Source organism: Heptranchias perlo, chromosome 43 (genome assembly GCF_035084215.1).
Source record: "Heptranchias perlo isolate sHepPer1 chromosome 43, sHepPer1.hap1, whole genome shotgun sequence".
Classification (NCBI taxonomy): domain Eukaryota; kingdom Metazoa; phylum Chordata; class Chondrichthyes; order Hexanchiformes; family Hexanchidae; genus Heptranchias; species Heptranchias perlo.
The window spans coordinates 5241880-5267016 of NC_090367.1; the positions used below are offsets into that span (position 1 = coordinate 5241880).

Sequence of the window (25137 nt, forward strand, 5' to 3'; positions counted from 1 at the left end):
GAGCTAACCCATAACCTAAATTAAATAGAATTCTCAAACAGGCTATTGAGTTTACAGCACAGAAACAGGCCATTCGGCCCACCTGGTCTATGCTGGCGTTTATGCTCCACACGTGCCTCCTCCCGCCCTACTTCATCTACCCTTATCAGAATATCCTTATTCCTTTCTCCCTCGTGCTTATCTACCTTCCCCTTAAATGCATCTATGCTATTTGCCTCAACTACTCCTTGTGGTGGTGAATTCCACATTCTTACCACTCTCTGGGTAAAGAGGTTTCTCCTGAATTCCCTATTGGATTTATTAGTGAGTATCTTGTATTGATGACCTCTAGTTTTGGACTCTCCATAAGTAGAAACATTTTCTCTACGTCTACCCTATCAAACCCTTTCATTACCTTTAAGACCTCTATCTATTCTTAAAGCTCGCTTACTCTTGTTTTTACTTGATGTCAACAATTTTTCTTCTAATGCAGTGGATCTACAAACCAGTTTTTGTTTGGCAAATTGGGCATAAACTTGCTGCTCTATTTAATTTCCTACATTTGTGCACTCTCCTAGAACTAGATTAATATCTTTGGTGCTTCACTAGTTAAATGGTTAAACCATTTGAGAAGCACAAAGTGAGCACTGTTGTATGTGGGTTCTGATTGACACAATCCCAAAGAATTAACAACAATCAGAAAATCAATAATTAATATTAAAATAAACAAAATGGTGGGATTCAACAGTTTTCTTTCCCCAAGCACAAACACATTTCCTTAAGTTCCCCTCAGGCTGATTTCAAAATCCTCTAGAACATTCCTTGTAATATAATTGGATATTGAATCAGTATTTTCTAGAAAATATAATTTTCCCTTCATCAGTGACCTCACTTTTTTAATCCTTTTTTTGAGTTTTGCCCTAACTACTCTTTACAAGATACTGAGGTTAAACATTGCTTAACATAGTTTGCTATATTTCTCTGCAGTGCCCTCTTGCACTTCAATACCTTTTCTAGATTACTATTTTCTTAACACTCCTCTCAAAGTCTTTCCTCTCTCTGCTTTTTCCATGTAGGTTTTGCATGGATTTTTTTCATGTATTGATGTTCAGCCTTGATTTCCATAACGTCCTCCTCAGCAGCCTCTGAAACTCCCCTCCTCCGCCCCCCCCCAATAATAAACTCCAACTCCTGTCCCTTACTTGTTCTGCTTGTCCAGCACTCTAATGCTTGGTGGCCTTCATTGGCTCCCTATCCTCCAACACATCAATCTCAAAATGCTCATCCTAATCTGCAAATCCCTCCATGGCCTCACTCCAATGCAGTCCTTTGCATGAGACATTAAACTGTGGCCCTGTCTGCCCCCTCAGGTGGACTTAAGATCCCATAGCCCTATTCAAAGAGCAGGGGCATTCTCCCTGGTGTCCTGGTCAATATTCATCCCTCAACCAAAATCACTTTTTTAAAAAAAAAAGTTTGTGGGAGCAAATTGGCTGCTGTGTTTCCTACATGGCAACAGTGACTATACTTCTAAAGTACTTCATTGGCTGTAAAGTGTTTTTGGGACATCCTGAGGTTGTGAAAGGGAAGCGTGTCGATATTGGCAGGGGTTCCTGAGGAGCGTGTCGATTATATACAATTGGGGGCCCCCATATGGAAAAGATTGGAAACCACTGCCCCAAAGTGAATCCCATCACCTTTCCCCTCCCCCTGTCCAAAAAAAACCCCTGTAATTCCCAGAAGTGTTTGTGCCAGGGACTTTGTCAGAACCCAACGTCTATCCTTGACATCACATACGCAACTCTTATCACATCAGTTCTGCCGTTGTGTTGCACATAACCTTTTCGCTTAATTGGTTGACTTTGTGTCCAGTTACATAAGTGATCTGTCACCTGATGTTTACCTCATTACCAGGATGTATAAAGTCTCGGAACAGTTTGAACCTGACCTTCAGTGGTGTGACAGCATCGTAGTCGTTTGAATCCAGGTGAGTGTGGAGCGTAAATCAGTTGTTTGTTAAGCTTCAAAACCTCGTACAGCAGGCTGCAACTCTGACCGTGTTAGCCTCTTCCCATTTTCAGAATTTGTTGCTAGCATTGTTTAAATAGAGTTTTTTGTTTTGTCATCTTCCCTTCGCCCTGGATGTGCTGACCGTTGCTGGGGTATGGCTCCACAGTCGTCGACAACTTACATTAATATAGCGCCTTTAACATAGTAAAATGCCCCAAGGTGCTTCACAGGAATGTTTATCTGACAAAAATTGACACTGAGCCAACGAAGGAGATATCGGGATTAAGTGACCAAACGTTTGGTCAAAGAGGCAGGTTTTAAGCAGCATCTTAAAGGAGTAGGGAGAGGCAGTGAGGTTTAACCAGAGCATTCCAGAGCCAAGGACCTATATAGCTGATGGTAAGGTCACCAATGGTGGGGTGAAGGGAATGGGGGTGTACGAGAGGCCAGTGTTGGAGGAATGCAGAGATCGCTGAGGGTTGTAGGGCTGGAGGAGGTTACAGAAATTGGGAGGGGTGAGGCAGTGAAGGGATTTGAACACAATGAGAATTTTAAAATCAAGGCAATGCCGTACCGGGCGCTACTGTAGGTCAGTGCGCACGGGGTTGATGGGTGAACAGGACTTGGTGCGCGTTAGGATATCAGCGGCAAAGAGAAATTTCTCGACAGTCCAGTCCAAATCTGCATAAGTGGCAGTCCGGCCTGGGCCCCATGAGACCCATTGGCTGAAATATCAGAACACCTGTTGAAGGTATGTGCACCGTCCTGGGCTGCGTTCCTTTCTTGGGGAAGCGCTGATTGAAGGCACCAGAAAAATTCCCTGCCCTTCAAATAGTTCCTATGGATATTAAAGATCCTATTCAGCTGAACGGGCAGACGGGCCTTGGTTTAAGTTCTCAGTCAAAGGAAGACGCTAGGAGGAGGTTGCATTTTCCAGTAGGGGGGGATGGATGAATTCAGGCTCATTCTTCCCCTGTCAAACCCAGTGACACTAAGGCCAATTATAGCATCTTTTACTCTCTCTCTCTGGCTGCGATGAGTGGAAACTGGTCTTCAAACTTTGCTCCTGGTTTCTATGGTTCAGTAGGCAGGGAGCCATTACTCCAGAGCCATTGAGACGACATTGAACAAGGTGTTTAACGGAAGAGAATGGAGTTAATCACAAGAAAAGGGATCCTAATGCTGTTTTTATTTGTGTATCCATATGATTTGAAAATCAGATACCCAACGTAACACCATGAAGCTGCTGGCTGCTCTCTCCATCTGCTCCTTATCCTTCCTGGTGACTGAAGGAGGCAAACCTGAACCTTGCTGTAAGTGCACTTTATATCGTGTTACACCAGGTACCAGGGAAATAGAACGGAAATGGCTGGAAAGGCCCAGCCTCAGAGGAGGTAGGTCAACGTTTCGGGAGCGACCGTCCATTAAGGGGGCGGATTTCACATTAGCACTCCCTGCAAATAGTTTTGCACAATGGCTATCAGGAATTTGGGCACTGTGATGAGTGTCCCCAACCCAACGATTGGATTGAAAATCATGGGGAGCTGCTTTCCATGCCCCACATCCCCGATATACGTTTCTTTAAGATTGTGCCCCCTTGTTCTGGATTCCCCCACCAGAGGAAATAGTTTCACTGTTTCTACCCTATCGAATCCCTTTATCATTTTAAATACCTCAATTAGATTGAGGGAATACAAACCGTTCCTCCTTCAAGATCCACAAACAGGACTGCCCTGGTAATTCTATCATTTTCAGCCTGTTCTTGCCCCTCTGAACTTATTTCTTCCTATCTCAACTCTCTTCTCCCCTTGTCCAGTATCTTCCAACCTACATCCACGACTCTTCCATTGCGCTCCGACACTTTAACAGTTTCTAGTTTCCCAGCCCTAACCGCCTCCTTTTGACCATAGATGTCCAGTCCCTCTACACCTCCATCCCCCACTAGGACGGCCTGTGGGCCATCTGCTTCTTCCTTGAATGGACCCCAACTAGTCCCCGTTCACGGCCACCCTCCTCCGCCTGGCTGAACTTGTTCTTACATTGATCATCTTCTCCTTTGACTCCACTCACTACTTCCAAATTAAAGGTGTTGCTATGGAAACCCGTATGGGTCCCAGCTATGCCTGCCTTTTCATGGCATACATGGAACATTCTTTTGATCCAGTCCTACTCTGGTCCCCTCCCTCACCACTTTTTCTGGTACGTTGATGACTATACTGGTGCCACTTCATGCTCTCGCCCTGAACTGGAAAATTTCAACAACCTTGCTTCCGATTTCCACCCCTCCCTCACCTTCAAATGGTCCATCTCCAACTTTTCCTTGTCCTTCCTCGACTTCTCTATCTCCGTTTCTGGGGATAGGCTGTCAACCAATATCCACTGTAAGCCCACTGACTCCCACAGCTACCTAGATTACACTTCCCACCCTGCTTCCTGTAAGGACTCTATTCCCTTCTCCCAGTTTCTCTGTCTCAGTCATATCTGTTCTGACGATGCCACCTTCCACACCAGTACTTCCGATATGTCTTCCTTTTGAATTGAGGATTCCCCTCCACAGTAGTTGACAGGACCATCGACCATGTCCGTCCCATTTCTCTCGCTTCTGCCATCACCCCTTCTCCTCCCTCCCATAATCATGATAGGGTCCCCCTTATCCTTACCTTCCACCAGCCTCCACACTCAATGGATCATCCAACGCCATTTCCGTCACCTCTAGTGCAATGCCACCACTAAACACATCTTCCCCTTTCAGTATTCCGAAGAGACCGTACCCTCCAGAACACCCTGATCCACTCTTCCATCACCCCCAACTCCAGCTCCCCTGCCCATGAAGAGTAGGAGATGCAACACCTGCCCTTTCACCACCTCCCTTCCCATCGTCCAGGGCTCCAAACAAAAGTAGCAACAGGTGAAACAGCAATTTACTTGTACTTCTTTCAATTTAATATACTGTATTCACTACTCACTGTGGTCGTCTCTAAATCATGGAGACCAAAGGCAGATTGGGTGATCGCTTTGCTGAACATCTCCGTTCAGTCTGCAAGGGTGACTATCAGCTTCTGGTCACTTGCCATTTTAATTCTCCGTCCTACTCCCACTCTGACCTCCCTGTCCTCTGCCTCCGACACTGTTTCGAGGAACAGCACCTCGTCTTTTGATTTGGCATTTTACAATCTTCCGGACTCTACATTGATTTCAACAACCACTGCTCTAATTTTTTCGGACAGCAGGTGCTGGTAAAGGTTCTGCTGTTGCCATTTACAGCTCCTCAGAGATCCATCTTTTGTTTCCTTACTTGGCCCATTATCACCCCCTTTTGCTTTGCACCATCAGCCCCCCCCCCCCCCCCCCCCCCCCCAAAAAAAACAACCTATCTTTTCCTTCTTGGGTGCCAATAGTTTGGGATGTAGAAGACAGAGTAGGGATAAAGGGGAATGTTCTTTGGAGGGGTTTTGACAAGATCTGTACTGGGGCCTCAGCTTTTCACCATATTTATCAATGACTTGGATGAAAGAATAGAGATTTGTATATCCACATTTGCAGATGACGCTAAATTAGGAGACACCGTAAGTTGTGTAGATGGGAGCAGGAAGTTAGACTAAGTGGGCAAAACTGTGGCCGATGGAGTTCAATGTGAGGTCATCCACTTTGAATCCAAGGAAGACAAATTGGAATGTTTTCTGAATGGTGAGACGAGGAGCAAAGGGAATTGGGTATCCCAGATACACAAATCACTAAAAGCTGGTGCACTGGTACTAAAAGTAATCAAAAAGGCTAATGGAATTTATCTCGAGGGCTGGGAGACCATGACCAGGTTATGCTTCAGTTGTACAGAGCCTTGCTCAGAACCCATCTGGTGTACTGTGTATAATTTTGGGCACTGCACCTCAGGAAGGTTATATTGGCCTTGGGGGTGCAGCATAGATTCACCAGAAGGATACCAGGACTTAAAGGTTAAATTATGAGGACCGGTTGCATAAATCACTCAAAATAGCAACACAAGTTGATAAGGCCATAAGAGTGCAAACAAAGGAATAGAATATAAAGGTGGGGAGGTAATGTTAAATTTATATAGAATCTTTCTTTAGACCACACTTTGAGTACTGTGTGCAGTTCTGGTCTCTGTACTACAAAAAAATGGTTATTGAAGGACTGGAAAAGGTGCAGAAAAGATTTACAAAGATGTTGCCAGAATTGAGAGGATGGAACTATCAAGAAAGATTGAGCAGGGTGGGGCTCTTCTCTCTGGAAAAGAGGAGACCTGAAGGAGGTCTTTAAAATTATGAAGTGGTTCTATAGGGTGGATGAGGAGAAACTGTTTCCACTTGTGGGGGAGTCCAGAACAAGGGGGCATAAATATAAGATAGTCACTAACAGGTGAAATAAAGAATTTAGGAGGAATTTCTTTGCACAGTGGTGAGAATGTGGAACTCGCTGCTACATGGAGTGGTTGAAGTAGATAGCATTGATGCATACATGAGGGAGAAGGGAATAGAGGGATACAGGAGGCAGGGTGGGAATAGAGGGATATTGGGGGGGCAGGGTGGGAAGAGGTAATTACAGTGGGAGGAGTCATGGGTAGAATATGAACACCAGCATAGACCAGTTGGGCCAAATGGTCTGTGTGCCTGAATACCCAGGGACTGTAAACTTGTAGAATTACCTCTCCAATAAACTTGCAATGGCTATAATTGACCTTTTCTCTCTCTTTCCCTTTTTAACCTACAGCTGCACCAAAGCTCCTGGAAGGTAGAAAGATTATTGTGAGTATCAACAGTGCACGTCCTGATGACTCTGATCTCCCAGAGTGCATAGTTTGAGGGGAGGGCATCAAATCTGTTATGTTAATTCACTTGAGCAAGGTGGAGGTTAGGTCAAGCCCACAGTTTGCCCGCTCCGCACGGAACTGGCAGCAACTTTTTGCTACGGAAATGTGGCTCCATGGATCTAGTCGGGTTGTGTGCGTCCCGTTGCTCAAACTAAATGCGGGGGAGCTGGTCCCCTGAGCCTGCACCCCTGTATGGTTGGGTCTCCCTATTGCGCAGCATTATAGAGACTGGCAGCCATTGGACCTAAACAGGAGAGAACAGAGCATAAATATCGCTCTCCCAAGGCCAGAACAAATCAAAGCACATTAAGTGACAAGAACTTGCATTTATACAGTGCCTTTAACGTGGTAAAACATCCCAAGGCGCTTCACAGGAGCATAATTGGACCAAAAATTGACACCGAGCCACATGAGATATTAGGACAGTTGGGTCAAAAGTGGTGGCTTTTATGGAGTGTCTTAAAGGAGGAGAGGGAGGCGGAGAGTTTTAGAGAGGGAATTCCAGAGCTCGTCAATTCCAGACCCCATTTCCTTTCAGAATAGATTGAATCGAACTGAACCCTTTCACCTCCGGGCTGAGTTTGAGACTCCCAATCCAAACCCTGAGGCGGGGAGAGATTATTAGGTAGAAATTACAATCAGCCGTGTCTTGGTACAATCGCTTAAAATGTAGCACGGCTTGAAAGCAGATTTTAATCTCCGATTAATCCCTCTGTTCAAATATCAGAAACCTGGGGCAATCCCTGCATTAAAACAGCATTGTTAACCTGAGTTAATCCCTATGTTAAAATAGGATTGGTAAACTTGGGATCAACTCTGCATTAAATTTGCAAATATTAACCTGGGTTAATCCCAGCATTAAAATTGCAGATGTTAATCTTTGTTAAAACAGCAGATATTAGCCCAGGTTAATCCCTGCTATTTTAATGCAGATATTAGCCCAGATTAATCCCTCTGTTCAAATATCACATACCCAGGGCAATTCCTGTATTAAGACAACATTGTTAACCTGAGTTAATCCCTGTGTTAAAATAGCACAATTAGAAATTTTGTCGGAATGTATTAAGATTCCATACATGGTAAATCAGGTCTATCGGTTGTATAGGTGATTCGGGAGGAGAGGAAGAATGTGCAGGAGGAGCCCTTACAGGCGCACTCTCCGTGCAGAATGGAATGGCGGAAATGAGAAACAGAAACCGCTGTAAATATTCAACCAGTCCGTCTGCATTGGAAAGTGGAAGAACTGGTTTGGTGAAGGGGGCAGGGGAGAATTCAGACGCTCGGTGACCAGCTGCTCTCCTTTCGAAAGCTGCGTGGTTACTGTGCCAATGCCCCGGACCCTGACGTGTGCAGGCACAGTGAAACCCGCCAGACTAGCTAAGGCTGGTGACACAGGTGCAGTGTAAAAGTGGCTGAAGTCCCTTTACTGATAGTGACTCAGCCGTTTCACTGTAGCAGTGTGGATCAGTGAGTGCAGTACATAACCTGGAGAGGGAGGGAGTGATTAAACTTGAACAGCTGAAGCTTTGAATGATCTTATGCTTTTCAATTGGGAAAAATAATGCACCAGTGAGCAGACCGTCCCTAGCACCTGTCAGTGCGAAGGATCTGGAGATGCTGGCGACACTCCTACAGAACATAAGAAATAGGAGTAGGCCTTTCAGCCTGCACTGCCATTCAATAAGATAATGGCTGATCATCTAGCCCAACTCCACTTTTTCCACCCTATCCCCATATCCCTTGATTCCCTTAGTTTGCCTTCCTAATTGCTTGCTGTACCTGCATGCTAACTTTGTCATTCGTGTACAAGGACACACACATCCCTCTGAACAAACATTTCTTAGTCTCTCACCTTAAAAATTCTGCTTTTCTATTCCTACCAAAGTGGATAATTTCACATTTCCCCACATTATCCTCCATCTGCCACCACTTACTTAACCTGTCTATATCCCTTTGCAGCCTCTTTGCATCCTCCTCACAGCTTACTTTCCATCTAGCTTTATATCAGCAGCAAACTTGAATACATTACACTCTGTCCACTCATCTAATTCAGTTATATATCATCATCAGCTGAGGCCCAAACACTGATCCTTGCACCACCCCACAAGTTACAACCTGCCAGTCCAAAAATGACTTGTTTATTCCTACTGTTTTCTGTTTGTTAACCAATCCTCAATCCATTCTAATATATTACCCTCAATTCCATGATATACTGACACACACTCAGGGACTCTGCTAATACTTTTTTATTCGTTCATGGGATGTGGGTGTCGCTGGCAAGGCCAGCATTTATTGCTCATCCCTAATTGCCCTCGAGATGGTGGTGAGCTGCTGCCTTGAACTGCTGCAGTCCATGTGGTGAAGGTTCTCCCACAGTGCTGTTGGGTAGGAAGTTCCAGGATTTTGACCCAGTGACTATGAAGGAACGGCGATATATTTCCAAGTCGGGATGGTGTGTGACTTGGAGGGGAACGTGGTGCAGGTGGTGGTGTTCCCATGCATCTACTGCCCTTGTCCTTCTAGGTGGTAGAGGTCGTGGGTTTGGGAGGTGCTATCGAAAAAGCCTTTGTGCGTTGCTGTAGTGCATCTTGTAGATGGTACACGGTGCGCCAGTGGTAGAGGGAGTGAATGTTTAGGGTGGTGGATGGGGGTGCCAATCAAGTGGGCTGCTTTGTCCTGGATGGTGTCGAGCTTCTTGAGTGTTGTTGGAGCTGCACTCATCCAGGCAAGTGGAGAGTATTCCATCACACTCCTGAATTGTGCCTTGTAGATGGTGGAAAGGCTTTGGGGAGTCAGGAGGTGAGTTACTCACCGCAGAATACCCAGCCTCTGACCTGCTCTTGCAGCCATAGTATTTATATGGCTGGTCCAGTTAAGTTTCTGGTCAATGTTGACCCCCGGGATGTTGATGGGGGATTCGGCGATGGTAATGCCATTGAATGTCATGGGGAGGTAGTTCGGCTATCACTTGTTGGAGATGGTCATTGCCTGGCACTTGTCTGGCGCGAATGTTACTTGCCACTTATGAGCCCAAGCCTGGATGTTGTCCAGGTTTGCTGCATGCGGGCATGGACTGCGTCATTATCTGAGGGGTTGCGAATGGAACTGAACACTGTGCAATCATCAGCGAACACCCCCACTTCTGACCTTATGATGGAGGGAAGGTCATTGATGAAGCAGCTGAAGATGGCTGAGCCTAGGACACTGCCCTGAGGAACATCTGCAGCGATGGTTCTGGGGCTGAGATGATTGGCCTTCAACAACTAATACCATCTTCCTTTGTGCTAGGTATGACTCCAGCCACTGGAGAGTTTTCACCCTGATTCCCGTTGACTTCAATTTTACTCGGGCTCCTTGCTGCCATACTCAGTCAAATGCTGCCTTGATGTCAAAGGCAATTACTCTCACCTCACCTCTGGAATTCAGCTCTTTTGTCCATGTTTGGACCAAGGCTGTAATGAGGTCTGGAGTTGAGTGGTCCTGTCTGAACCTAAACTGAGCACCGGTGAGCAGGTTATTGGTGAGTAAGTCCTGCTGACGACACCTTCCATAACTTTGCTGATTGAGAGTAGACTGATGGGGCGGCAATTGGCCGGATTGGATTTGTCCTGCTTTTTGTGGACAGGACATACCTGGGCAATTTTCCACTTTGTCGGGTAGATGCCAGTGTTGTGGTTGAACTGGAACAGCTTGGCTAGAGGCGCAGCTAGCTCTGGAGCACAAATCTTCAGCACTACAGCCGGGATGTTGCCGGGACCCATGGCTTTTGCTGTATCCAGTGCACTCAGCCGTTTCTTTATCACGTCGAGTGAATCGAATTGGCTGAAGACTGGCTTCTGTGATGGTGGGGATATCGGGAGGAGGCCGAGATGGATCATCCACTCGGCACTTCTGGTTAAAGATGGTTGCAAACGCTTCAGCCTTGTCTTTTGCAATCACGTGCTGGGCTCGGCCATCATTGAGGATGGGATGTTCACAGAGCCTCCTCCTCCCGTTAGTTGTTTAATTGTCCACCACCATTCACGACTGGATGTGGTAGGACTCCAGAGCTTTGATCTGATCCGTTGGTTGTGGGATTGCTTAGCTTTGTCTATAGTATGCTGCTTCCGCTGTTTAGTATGCATGTAGTCCTGAGTTGTAGCTTCACCAGGTTGGCAACTCATTTTTAGGTACGCCTGGTACTGCTCCTGGCATGCTCTTCGACACTCTTTTTATCCCCCCCCCCCCCCTCATTGAACAAGGGTTGATCCCCTGGCTTGTTGACAATAATAGTGAGGAATATGCCGGGCCATGAGGTTAGATTGTGGTGGAATACAATTCTGCTGCTGCTGATGGCATACAGCTCCTCATGGATGCCGAGTTTTGAGCTGTTAGATTTGTTCTGAATCTATCCCATTTAGCATTGTGGTAGTGCCACACAACACGTTGGATGGTGTCCTTGGTGTGAAGACGGGACTTCGTCTCCACAAAGACTGTGCAGTGGTCATGCCTACCAATACTGTCATGGACAGATGCATGTGTGACAGTTAGATTGGTGAGGACGAGGTCAAGTAGGTTTTTTCCTCTGGTTCTCTCTCCACCTGACAATAGTCCCAGGGATTCTGCTAATACTCTGTCCTAACTTCTGAATCTCAGTGTAAGGCACCCATAAGAAAAGTGCTCTCACTGCAGAATTTTTTTTAAAAAATACATATATCTGGGTACAGCAACAGAAATAACCTCTGGAGTAAGTCATCTAATACTGAGCTCCAATTCGGAAATCTCACCTCCCTGTGAGTTCATTTAATTCACTGGGCGGGGTGGGGGGGGGGGGGGAAAGAGAGAGAGGAGGAAGAAAAACGAGTTGCTGTTTCATTAAGAATGAATTGGTTGCCCTCAAGATTCCCCTCTGTTTTGTTCTTTTAAAGATCAATGTGAGCAAGAAAGTTCTGGATATGGTTAAATTCTCCTATAACGCTGTTCAAAAGAAGGTCTATCTCAATAAAGAAGGGAATGGAATGGGCACAGTGGAGGAGTTCTTCCTATTCGAGGAGGTGAGTTTACAGGGACCATGTGGGTCTGGTTTTTAACTTTAAATACGTTTTCTCTCTGAGTTCCCCTCCCTCGTTTTGCTGGCCAAAAACCCACCCAAGTGACCTGCTTCTGAACCTCGGCTGATGAAAGAATCTGACACCACATAAGGAGGCCATTCTTTTTGTGAGAATCAAGGGGAGGGATGTAAGTGTGGGGATATTTTCCATTGGGAGTCCAGTGTCAACAACAAGCACACCCGTGTTCGACACAGTAAGTCTCCCTCTAGACTGTCCCATCAAACATGCGCTGGGCAGGTACAGTACGGAGTAAAACGCACTTTACACTGTCCCATCAAACACTCCCAGTGTAGGTACAGCGCGGGTTCAATTCTGCCCTGCCCTCTAACCCTGCTTCACCTGGAGACTACCCTTTTTTTTGATTCTATGTGAGCAATTGACTAATATATTAAAAATGTTGAGTGTACATGCATTTTCTGTCCACAAATTTTACTTCCCATTGTCAGGATTTTTTGGGCACGTTATTTATCTCAATATTTAACATCGAAAATACCTTTGTAATCAGTATAATGAGTTCCCTATGTAAACAGGTCCCTGTGACATGGTTGCAGGATGCAGCCACTAGGTGTCCTTGTAGCCCCACTGCATCCTCCGTCACACTATGGGAGATCTATTAGTGAAAACAGAAAGTGGTGGAAATGCATGGCAGAGCAACTGATCAGAATAATCAATTAATGGGTTTGGGGCAGATTTAATAAATTAGCACTCCCAGCGCAGAATGTCCTGCACCAAAAACAGGTCTTGAGATTTTGAGTGCAGACGAAGTCAATGGATGGAGTTTTACTTAGGCTGTGAATGAAGCATACTGATCCTCGCGCCTGAATTCCTGATATCCTACTCGCACCGCGTGAAGCTCTGTGCTAGGTGTGCTAAAATGGACCTTGTCAACTCTTGACCTCTAACTGTATTTCCCCCCCACCCTTGCCTCTTATATCTCCTGTAAGTAAAGGTGCTGACACATGCTGAGGCATAGTTCCATCTGCAGCCCATGGCACAAATGTTCATGAGTTAAGTTTCAGCAGGCTATTTGACTGTGGAGGACATCACAGTGCAACATATTTGCATACATACTTTTCAGCAGATGTCACTGGATAAGCATCTTGTTTCCGCCCTGTTTAGCCCCGTTGGCTAAAATCAGTTAACTCTGCCTAATCCAGGGATTGAACCCGAGGGGTTCTGGTCTGTAAGGGGTTTCTGTACTTTTTTATTATTCGTTCTCAGCGTGTGGGTGTCACTGGCAAGGCCAGCAATTATTGCCCATCCCTAATTGCCCTGAGAAGGTGGTGGTGTAGTGGTTTGTTACAACTGATTGGTTTACTCGGCCACTTCAGGGCGTACTTAAGAGTCAACCACATCAGTGTGGGACAGGAGTCACATGTGGACCAGACCAGGAAAGGACAGCAGGTTTCATTCCCTAAAAGGACATTAGTGAACCAGTTGGGTTTTTACAACAACCTGACAACTTCATGGTTGCTTTTACTGATACCAACTTTTTATTTCCAGATTTTTAAAAACGGACACTGTGGGATTTGAACTCTCTATCTTAGGATTATTAGTCCAGTAACATAACCACTACAGCACTACCTCAGGGTTCTGGTCTGTGTGGAGTTTCTGTACCCTGGGGGTTCTGGTCTGTACAAGTTGTTGTACCTAAATATCCTTGTTTAATTTGCGTTTTCTCTCTCTCTCTTTTTCCCTGCTTGCAGGCCATCATGTATCGATTCCACCCCCAGAACAGGACCTGTGAGAAGTCTCCTCTCCACACTCCCTTCCATGAGATTGCAGTCCCCCAGGAATCAACGTTCTATGCCCAGATCTTCATCGGAGGATCCTCTGCTTCATGGGAGGGGATGTTCGCCAATATCTGGCTTGCTGTTATTGGCGATAGTAAGTTTAAGGGTGGCCCCTGACTCTCTCTCTGTCCCCTCCGCGCTCTCACTCAGACTGGGGTAAAGTTCCATGGGCACTGGCCACCCTTCGGGTATCTCATCCAACTGACCATTCTCCAATACGAGGCTAGACAGAATATGCCACTTTGGAGGGTACCACCTACTCAGGCTAATCCTGGCCTCACCCAATGTCTAACCATTGTCCCCTAGCAGATGAGATCCTTGAATTAAAAGTCAGTAACAGGAACCCTGGTTGGTTTTCCCCTTTGTAACTCCATCTAATTCAGCACAGAGCATAGATTGAGTTTGGGACCTCTCTGATTTGTATGACTTGGTGCTCAACCTCTTTGATCAACTTGCACATTTGAAACGTATCACCAGGCTACATGGCCTTCAAACCAAACCAAACCACTGAGAATTCCACATCGGTAGAGTTTCTGTTTGCCCTGATAGGGAGTGCACACACTCTCCCTGTAGGGACACTTCACACTTACCAAAGCCCAGAGGAAGTAGCAGTCACATCTTGGCAAGAGCTAAGGCATCGGGATTACCAAGTGTGCGCAGCATATTGCTGGAGTTTAACTGGGGCTAAAAACCTAGAATCATTGAAGAAACAGTTGATGCTGAGATGGGGGTGACTGGAGTTCATCTTATTAGACGAAATAAGGAGGCAGAATGACCGTCCTCATCTGTATCTGTTTTGTGATCAGAAGAGTGCAGCTTCGATCTGTACCGCACCATATGGAGCAATTACCCACTCGGGGTTCAGGACTGCTGGTGACTGACTTGACCTGATAGACGTTTAGTCCATTACTGCAGACGGTTGGAAGAAGATCTGTCCATCACTGTTGATCTGACCCCATTGGTTTGTTTTTCAGGTGCCTACACTTTGACCGTCACGGAGTCCGGTTGTCTCCCTGTATCTGCGATCATCTACAACAACGAGTCCGGATATGCCTTTGAATCGTGAGTTTAATTACACTTTTTCCTGTGTTTGTTTTACACCCCCCCCCCCCCCCCCGGCCTCATGCTCTCTTTCTCTACTTCTGAAGGGGCCGATTCTCATGGGGATAAGGCAGCAACACCCAGATAGTGAGTGTTGGCAAAATGCTTGACGGCAGTAATATAGCTGAACCCATTTCTCGGGTGAGTGTAAAAGGTCCCATGGCACTATTGGAGAACTCCCCAGCTCCTCTTCGAAATAGTGCCTTGGGATCTTTACTTCCACCTGAGAGGGCAGACGGGTCCTCTGTTTAACGTCTCATCCGAAAGATGGCACCTCAGTACTGCACTGGGGGTGTCGGCCTGGATTATGTGCTCAAGTCTCTGGAGTGGGAGTTGAACCTACAACCTTCTGACTCTGAGGCAAGAGTGCTACTCACTGAGCAACGGCTGACTCCAAACTGAGCCAGCTGAGCAACCAGAGGGAGCTCGTGTTTCATTTTTCTATGAAACCGATCCCCTGAAATTCACTGTTCAGAACAATGAGACCGTGTCAATGTAAGGCATGTGCTTCTGAGCCCAGCTCCCGGGACTGGTGTGATGTGTGGAGTATGGATTATCAAAAAGGTCAGCAAGCTTAATTTACACCACACAGATCCTGGGCAAAAATAAGTCTTTGTAAATTGAGCACTGTACCCAACTCAGATAAGGGCTATTAGAATATTTAGGGGCAAATTTTCCTCCTTCGTGCTTGGGAGTAAAGCACAGATGGTGGGGAGGAGAAGCATAGGAGAAGATCCTCGGGGGAGGAGGGGAATGCGTTACAGACGTAAAGGATATGGGTTCAAACTCCACTCCAGCACTTGAGCCCATACTTTAGGTACTACACTGGAGTGTGTCCCTACAATGGGCTGTCCTGGCCGGTCTCCCAACTTGCACCCTCTGTAAACTTGAGCTCATCCAAAACTCTGCTGCCCGTATCCCAACTTGCACCAAGTCCCGTTCACCCATCACCCCCTGTAATCACTGACCTACATTGGATCCCAGTCCATCAACGCCTCAATTTTTAAAATTCTCATCCTTGTTTTCAAATCCCTCCATGTCCGCACCCCCTCCCTACCTCTGTAACCTCCGCAATCTCTACGATCCTCCAATTCTGGCCTCTTGTGCGTCCCTGATTTTCATTGCTCCATCATTGGCAGCCGTGCCTTCAGCTGCCTGGACCCTAAGCTCTGGAATTCCCTGCCAAGATCTCTCCATCTCCCCACCTCTCTCTACTCCTCTTAAGATGCTCCTTAAACCTACCTCTTTCACCAAGCTTTGGTCACGTGTCCTAAAATCTCCGTGTGGCTCAGTCAAATTTCTGTCTGATAACGCTGTTGTGAAGCGCCTTGGGATGTTTTTACCACATTAAAGGCGCTGTATAAACACAAGTTATTGTTGTTGCCACATTTTTCTTCAATGAGACACTGAATCGAGGGCCCGTCTCCCTGTTCAGGTGGATGTTAAAGATCTCATTGCACTGTTGGAAGAAGAGCAGGGGAGTTCTCCCCAGTCCCTGGGCCCAACATTTCTCCTTCAATCAACATCACCAAAAACGGATTAACTGGTCAATCATCTCATTTGCTGTTTGTGGGATCTTAATGGCTCAGAATGGCTGCTGTGATTGCCCACATAACAAACACTTCATTGTATGTGAAGAACTTTGGGCTGTTTGAGAGATGTGATAATGCACTGTATAATGCAAGTCTGTACTTTATTTTAATTTCTAGGTTCTATGACTTGTCGATAGGGATCAGCGATCCTTCTGTGTTCTTCCCTCCTTCAGAGTGCACTAATCTGAACTGAATCTGAGAGAATATTCTCTCGTGGAACAGGTACAATACAAGAATCCATCTGATTTGTTGTAATAAAGAATAATTACATCGCCTGCCTGCCTGCTTATTGGGGTTATAAACTTTCCCAGTCTCATTTCCAGAGAAATTATATGACACCAGTAAACTACCTGTGTGGTGCCCAGGATCAGTTCATAATAAAATCATACAGCACAGAAGGAGGCCATTCGGCCCATCGTGCCTGTGTCTGCTCTTTGAAAGAGCTAATCCAATTAGTCCCACTCCTTGCTCTTTCCCCACAGCCCTGCAAATTCTTCCTTTTTAACTTGAGATCCAATTCCCTTTTGAAAATTATTATTGAATCTGCTTCCACCGCCCTCTCAGGCAGTGCGTTCCAGATCATAACAACTCGCTGTGTTTTAAAAAAAAATGTTCTTGTCATCATCTCTCTGGCTTTTTTGCCAATTATTTTAAATCACTTTCCTCTGATTACAGACCCTCCTGCCACTGGAAACAGTTTCTCCCCTTCTACTCTCTGAACCCCTCACAATTTAAACGCCTCTATTACATCTCCCCTTAACCTTCTCTGCTCCAGGGAGAATAATCCAATCTTCTCTAGTCTGTCCACATAACTTAAACCCCTCATCCCTGGTGGTATTGTAGTAAATCTCCTCTGCACCTTCTCCAAGGCTTTGACGTCTTTTCTAAAGCGTGGTGCCCAGAATTGGATACAATACTCCAGCTGAGGCCAAACCAGTGATTTGAATAAAAGTTTTTTTTAATATACAACATGGCCACAAAGTTGTGACTAAGACTTCAGAATCTCACTCCACAGCACAATCTACTGGTCAGAGGCTGCAACTACATTGTTACAGGCAACTGTTTACATACAGCATTTCCATTCTAAATGTTTACACAGGCAGTTTCAATGTTACATGTTGATGTGAAGTGTGACCAAAAATTGTAACAGGAAGTTGGATGGGAAGTGCTCACATACACAAGATTGTTAATCTATTGATAACATTGCTCCTCTGAACTTTCCGCTCTCATTCCTCTCTTAAGCTTCAAACATCACCCTACACAGCCCTGCTCCTCCCTGCATCCCCATTCTGTCCAGGATACACCGTACCATTTCCTTCTCTCATTCTTTCCCAAGACTTCAAAAATGTCATGCTTCTAGCCTTTACCCAGTTATTCCTCTTATGTTCAGCCTCCTGGACCAGAATGGTTACAGCACAGAAGGAGACCATTTGGCCTGTTGAGCTGGTGCTAGCTCTTCGTAAGAGTAATCCACTTAGTCCCATTCCCCCACTTTTTCCCCGTAGCCCTGCAAATGTTTTCCCTTCAAATATTTATCTAATTCCTTTTTGAAAGCCACAGTTGAATCTGCTTCCACCACCCTTTCAGGCAGTACATTCTAGATCATAATTACTCGCTGCGTAAAAAAGTATTTCTTTCGCCAATCACCTTAAATCTGTGTCCTCCTGGTTCTCGACCCTTCCAACAATGGGAACAGTTTCTCTTTATTTACTTTATCTAAACCATGATTTTGAACTCTTCTGTCAAATCTCAACTTAATCTCTGTTCTAAGGAGAACAACCCCAGCGTCTCCAGTCTATCCACGTAACTGAAGTCCCTCATCCCTGAAATCATTCTAGTAAATCTTTTCTGCATCCTCGCCAAAGCCTTCACATCCTTCCGAAAGTGCAGTGCCCAGAATTGGACACAATACTCCAGTTGTAGCTGAACCAGTTTTTTTTTATATAAAGGTTCATCGTAACCACCTTGCCTTTGTACTCTATGCCTCTATTTTTATAAAGCCCAGGATCCCGTCTGCTTTTTTTTAACTGCTTTCTCACCCTCAACGATTTGTTCACATATACCCCAGATCTCTGTTCCTGCACCCCTTTTAGAAATGTACCCTTTAGTTTATATTGCCTCTCCTCGTTCTTCTAACAAAATGTATCACTTCATAATGGCATGGATGTTAGGGAACTTGGGGAAATAAATAGTGATGTCTTGAGGAGTGTACATATTACAGAGAGGGAGGTGCTGGAAGTCTTAACGCGCATCAAGGTAGATAAATCTCCGGGACCTGATGAAATGTATCCCAGGACGTTATGGGAGGTTAGGGAGGAAATTGCGGGTCCCCTAGCAGAGATATTTGAATCATCCACCGCTACAGGTGAGGTGCCTGAAGATTGGAGGGTAGCAAATGTTGTGCCTTTGTTTAAGAAGGGCGGCAGGGAAAAGCCTGGGAACTACAGACCAGTGAGCCTGACATCTGTAGTGGGTAAGTTGTTAGAGGGTATTCTGAGGGACAGGATCTACAGGCATTTGGAGAGGCAGGGACTAATTAGGAACAGTCAGCATGGTTTTGTGAGAGGAAAATCATGTCTCACGAATTTGATTGAGTTTTTTGAAGGGGTAACCAAGAAGATAGATGAGGGCTGTGCAGTAGACGTGGTCTACATGGACTTCAGCAAAGCCTTTGACAAGGTACCGCATGGTAGGTTGTTACATAAGGTTAAATCTCATGGGATCCAAGGTGAGGTAGCCAATTGGATACAAAATTGGCTTGACGACAGAAGACAGAGGGTGGTTGTCGAGGGTTGTTTTTCAAACTGGATGCCTGTGTCCAGCGGTGTGCCTCAGGGATCGGTGCTGGGTCCGCTGTTGTTTGTTATTTATATTAATGATTTGGATGAGAATTTAGGAGGCATGGTTAGTAAGTTTGCAGATGACACCAAGATTGGTGGCATTGTGGACAGTGAAGAAGGTTATCTGGGATTGCAACGGGATCTTGATCAATTGGGCCAGTGGGCCGATGAATGGCAGATGGAGTTTAATTGAGATAAATGTGAGGTGATGCATTTTGGTAGATCGAATCGGGCCAGGACCTACTCCGTTAATGGTAGGGCGTTGGGGAGAGTTATAGAACAAAGAGATCTAGGAGTACAGATTCATAGCTCCTTGAAAGTGGAGTCACAGGTGGATAGGGTGGTGAAGAAGGCATTCGGCATGCTTGGTTTCATTGGTCAGAACATTGAATGCAGGAGTTGGGATGTCTTGTTGAAGTTGTACAGGGCATTGGTGAGGCCACACTTGGAGTACTGTGTACAGTTCTGGTCACCCTATTATAGAAAGGATATTATTAAACTAGAAAGAGTGCAGAAAAGATTTACTAGGATGCTACCGGGACTTGATGGTTTGACTTACAGGGAGAGGTTAGACAGACTGGGACTTTTTTCCCTGGAGAGTAGGAGGTTAAGGGGTGATCTTATAGAAGTCTATAAAATAATGAGGGGCATAGATAAGGTCGATAGTCAAAATCTTTTCCCAAAGGTAGGGGAGTCTATAACGAGGGGGCACAGATTTAAGGTGAGAGGGGAGAGATACAAAAGGATCCAGAGGGGCAATTTTTTCACTCAAAGGGTGGTGAGTGTCTGGAACGAGCTGCCAGAGGCAGTAGTAGAGGCGGGTACAATTTTGTCTTTTAAAAAGCATTTGGACAGTTACATGGGGAAGATGGGTATCGAGGGATATGGGCCAAGTGCAGGCAATTGGGACTAGCTTAGTGGTATAAACTGGGCGACATGGACATGTTGGGCCGAAGGGCCTGTTTCCATGTTGTAACTTCTAACTTCTAAAAAATAATTTTCTGCGTTAAATTTTATCTGCCACGTGTCCGCCCATTCCACCAGCCTGAAGTCTATCACTATCCTTCTCACTGTTCATTACACTTCCAAGTTTTGTGTCATCTGCAAATATATCAAAAAAAACAATGGTCCTAGTACCGACCCCTGGGGAACACCACTGTATACCTCCCTCCACTCTGAAAAACAACCGTTCACCACTATTCTCTGTTTCCTGTTACTTCGTCAATTTTGGATCCATGCTGCCACTGCCCCTTTTATTCCATGGGCTTCAGCTTTGATGACAAGCCTATTATGCGGCACTTTTTCAAATGCCTTTTGGAAGTCCATATACACCGCATTGCCCTCATCAAAAAACTCAATCAAATTGGTTAAACATGATTTGCCTTTAACAAATCGTGCTGGCTTTCCTTAATTAACCCACACTTGTCCAAGTGACTGTTAATTTTGTCCCGGATTATTGTTTCTAAAAGTTTCCCTACTACCGAGGTTAAACTGAGTGGCCTGTAGTTGCTAGGTTGAGCCTTACACCCTTTTTTGAAGAAGGGTGTAACATTTTCAATTCTCCAGTCCTCTAGTACCACCCCCCTATCGAAGAATGATTGGAAGATTACGGCCAGTACCTCCGCAATTTCCACCCTTACTTCCATCAGCAACCATGCAGCCCATCCGGACCTAGTGACTTATCTACTTTAAGTATAGTTAACCTTTCTAGTACCTCCTCTTTATCAATTTTTAGCCCATCTAGTTTCTTAACTACCTCTTCGTTTACTGTGACATAATCTAGGCTGACACTTCAGTGCAGTACTGAGGGAGTGCTGCACTGTTGGAGGTGCCATCTTTTGGATAAGACGTTAAACTGAGGCCATGTCTGTCCCCTCACGTGGATGTAAAAGTTCCCATGGCATTATTTCGAAGAAGACAAGGAGTTCTCCCTGGTGTCCTGGCCAACATTTATCCCTCAAATAACATCACTAAAAATAAAACAGATGAGCTGGTCAGTATCATATTGCTGTTTATGGGACCTTGCTATGTGCAAATTGGTTACTGCATTTCCTACGTTACAAGTGACTACACTTCAAAAGTACTTATTTGTGGTAACGCTTTGGGAGGTCCTGAGGACGTGAAAGGTGGTGTATAAATGCAAATTCTTTCTTTCTTTTACTAAACCCGGACTAGTGTCCGTACTGTAACTCTTGTCCGTGGGGATTTGGAATGACCCCACAGAGGTCCTTAAGACCAGCTCCAATCAAGTTACAAGAAGAACTGGCAAGCTAAAAGGGAAGGCCCAAGACATCTCTCTGTCTGGGAATGGAGCAATCAATCAACCCCCCTCTGCCTCAGAGACACCATGTGAGACCTTCTCACCTGTGTTCAAGTCTTTCAACTACTTCCAGGTCACAGGATTTCTAATCACACATACTGGATGTGGTTTATACAAAGAGTCTGCAGTAAATCAGATTTAAAGGGACCAGCCATCTCTAATTACAAATCTGTGGTTTAAAACATGACATAGCTCCCTACTTACCACATTCCTTACCTCCCTCAGACGTCCCTTATTCCTAAAACCTACAGACTTTCAAAACCCAAGCTTGGCATTGTGACAGTTTTTGTCTTTGATGTATTATAAGATTGGCTGCTTTCTCGTCAAGATACACAGAGAAATGACGGACAGGAAATGACCAGCTGGTCCATCGAGCCTGCCCTATACGGTCAAGTAATTAAGCACCGAGACCCTCCGTGTTCCATCACCAGGGAGAGGGGGAAAAAAACCCAGGGCCCATTCAGCGAGAAAACATCTGGGAAATTCCTCTCTGTCTCCCTCAGGCGATCAAAACCAGTTCAGGAGATCACATGGACCAAGTGTTATCTATAAAGACGCTTACCTTCTAGATGATGCGATCACTGCCCCAGTCAGGAACCGGTCCAGCTCCCTCTTGGAAACAGAGAGTCAGCACCCACCACACCAGCCGGTAACGTATTCCAGAGGTTCACTATTCTCTGGAAAAGGAAGAACTGCCTAACATCCAGTCTATTCCTACTCTTCCATAGTTTAAACTTGTGTCCCCTGGTCCTCGGCCACCTGTTAAACTCGAATATTCCATCAATAGGGACACCATCCAGCCCTTTAATTCTTTTACAGACCTCTCTCAGGTCACCTCGAAGTCTAAGCTTCTCTAAAGTAAATAGACCAAGGTCTTTGAGCCTATCTGAGTGGCTGAGGTTCATTAAGCGAGGAATCACTCCTGTAGCTCTCCTCTGGACCTTTTCCAAGGCCACGATATCACCCACCGTGTCGGGGTGGGGACCAAAACTGGACACAGTACTCCAGATGTGGGCTGACCAGCAACCTGTATAGTGACAAATTGGTGTCTTTTGATTAAACTAACCTGTACTTGAATTTATATAGCGCCTTTCTCAACCTCAGGATGTCCCAAATCACTATACAGCCAATGAATTACTTTTAAAGTGTAGTTACTGTTGTAACGTAGGAGACACGGCAGCCAATTTGCGCACAGCAAGTTCCCACAAACAGCAAGATAATGACTAGACAATTTGTTTTAATGATGTTGGTTGAGGGATAAATATTGACCCAAGACACCCGGGAGAACTCCCATGCTCTTCTTCCAATAGTGGCTGTGGGTCTTTTACGTCCACCTGAGAGGACAGACGGGGCCTTGGTTTAACGTCTCCACCGAAAGACGGCACCTTCGACAATGCAGCACTCCCTCAGCACTGCACTGGAAATTGTTGGCCTGGATTGGGACTTGAACCCATGACCTCTTGACTCCGAGGTGAGAGAGTGACCAACTCAGACTGACTAGAAAGTACAAGCCCTGGTGTCGCTTGCTGTCTTGCTCAGGGGCTGCTGGTTGAGGAGGAAGGAAAGTGCAGCTTAGCATTTCACACTCACCTCTCCCAGAAACACACATTGTCACCACTGTCACTCAATGACACTTAGAGGCTTGGCTGTCACATTACAAAATTAACTTTCATACAAGGCAAATTTAATTGAAGGCACCAAAACTAAGAATATGTGTTTCCTTCCCCTTTTAGTTCTGTAATAACTGGTGAGTCTTGTATCATTGCGAGTTGGGTTCTGCACCATGTGACCATGTTGAAGCCTGTCGGGGTGGGGTGAGGCAGTCTCACCCTCCGACTGTTCTGGTTCTCAGACAGGCAGTCTCGCTGCTTCGAGTGGCCTGCAGGGGCAGGAAGTACCCTGGGTGGCTGAGATATAAGTTAAACCAAAGCTGGGTATTGATATGAGATATTTTTTGAAGGAACTGGCCGGTGCAGTGTGTTAGACGCTGGTCTTTTTCACTTCTGGGTGACGAGCGGCAATTCAGCTCAGGCTGATCGGGTGAAAGTTCCCCTCTGTGCCTCCTGCAAGGATGAGAGAACAGAACGGCCCCATTTGTTAATCCCATCCACAGAGCTCGCAGGTCGTTTGGTGTGTGGGAAACTGAAGATGTCACTCTGTGAATCAGGGGATCTTTTCTCAGGTTGGGGCTGAGGCACATTTTGGAGCAGTGCAGAGGGAGCTTTACTCTGTAATTAACCCATGATGTACCTGCCCTGGGTGTGTTTGATGAGACAATGTAGAGGGAGCTTTACTCTCTATCTAACCCGTGCTAAAGCTGCACTGGGAGTGTTTGATGGGACAGTGTAGAGGGAACTTCCATAACAACAACAACTTGCATTTATATAGAGCCAAAGAAGGAGACATTAGGAGGCAGACGAACGGCAGTGCTCTGGTCCTCCTGGTAGGAGATTCGGAGTCACGATAACGACCTGTTCAGGAAAAATGCCTTTTGTTTTAAAAACAACCCAGAGCCAAGATAAGTCTGTTGCAGACTTGCAAATATAAACATCAATCTGCTGAATGTGAGGTAAGATATACTCCAGTGCCTGCAGCTGGATAGGCTCACCAGCATTCTTCGTCAAGGCTCCCACATTAAGAATAGCCATTCCAACAGGATACTGGTAGGCGAGTGGGCCCTTAAAAACATAAACCAAGAAGGGATCAACAGCCTCAGGAAAGGAAGAGTGAGAGAAAAAATAGAAATGGCTGGAGGTGTCGGGGTGGAGATTGGTGGATTAATGTAGGTGGGGATTGGTGGATTAATGTAAGGGTGGGGATTGGTGGATTAATGTAGGGGTGGAGATTGGTGGATTAATGTTGGGGTGGAGATTGGTGGATTAATGTTGGGGTGGAGATTGGTGGATTAATGTTGGGGTGGGGATTGGTGGATTAATGTTGGGGTGGGGATTGGTGGATTAATGTAGGGGTGGAGATTGGTGGTGTTACAGGTTGACTTTGAGGGAATGGTCCAAGAGGGTTGTGGTTGTGGTTTAAGGAATGCTATTGGAGGGTTGATGCTGGGGTTATTCAGTGGTCTGAGGGAATGGTATTACTGAGCTACTAACATGGGGTGATATGAGGTAAGGGGCTGTATCGGTTCATTGAGGGATGATTATTGGTGTGTTGAGCTGTGTTTGCTCAGTGAGGGAGGGTATGGGGTGTGTTGGAAGCTGGTGTCGGAGCAGGGAGCTCTCAATGGGCTGCGGGTGTGATCAGTGAGCGGATTGATTGAGGAAGGCGGACGGTGCATTGCGCAGTGCGCCTACCCGCGCTGAGTGGGAGTGGCGGAGAGAGGCGGACTGCAAGCACCGGGGCAGCGAGGATCCGGGGAATCAGTGAGTGAAACTGACACAATGTAACTTTCACCGAGGAAAAAAAGACAAAAAATAAAATCTCAAACTTTAAAATGTTCGCCGAGGGAACCGTCCGGCGGAGGCTGGAGGAGGGAACGTGCCTCAGACCAATAGACGGGCAAAAACAAACACTCCCCACCCCTGGAGAGAGAGAGAACCGGAAGAAAGGAGGGGCTAGTCCAGATTTAC

General features: G+C 45.8%; 1 protein-coding gene across 2 annotated transcripts in view; it reads left to right on the forward strand.

Moving 5' to 3' along the window:
- The first annotated feature begins 944 nt into the window (after nucleotides 1-944).
- Nucleotides 945-25137, forward strand: part of LOC137306462 (ependymin-like) — a 45951-nt gene continuing 21758 nt past the window's right edge. The window contains exons 1-7 of one of the 2 annotated variants that reach the window (XM_067975691.1): nucleotides 945-1966; nucleotides 3210-3302; nucleotides 6718-6752; nucleotides 11725-11850; nucleotides 13614-13794; nucleotides 14675-14762; nucleotides 16511-16615. In XM_067975691.1, the coding sequence (XP_067831792.1) occupies nucleotides 3227-3302; nucleotides 6718-6752; nucleotides 11725-11850; nucleotides 13614-13794; nucleotides 14675-14762; nucleotides 16511-16586 (582 nt within the window). In that variant the 5' untranslated portion in view covers nucleotides 945-1966; nucleotides 3210-3226 and the 3' untranslated portion in view covers nucleotides 16587-16615. Of the gene's footprint in view, nucleotides 1967-3209; nucleotides 3303-6717; nucleotides 6753-11724; nucleotides 11851-13613; nucleotides 13795-14674; nucleotides 14763-16510; nucleotides 16616-24821; nucleotides 24931-25137 lie in introns of those variants that run through there. The other variant, XM_067975689.1, reaches the window with a different exon arrangement.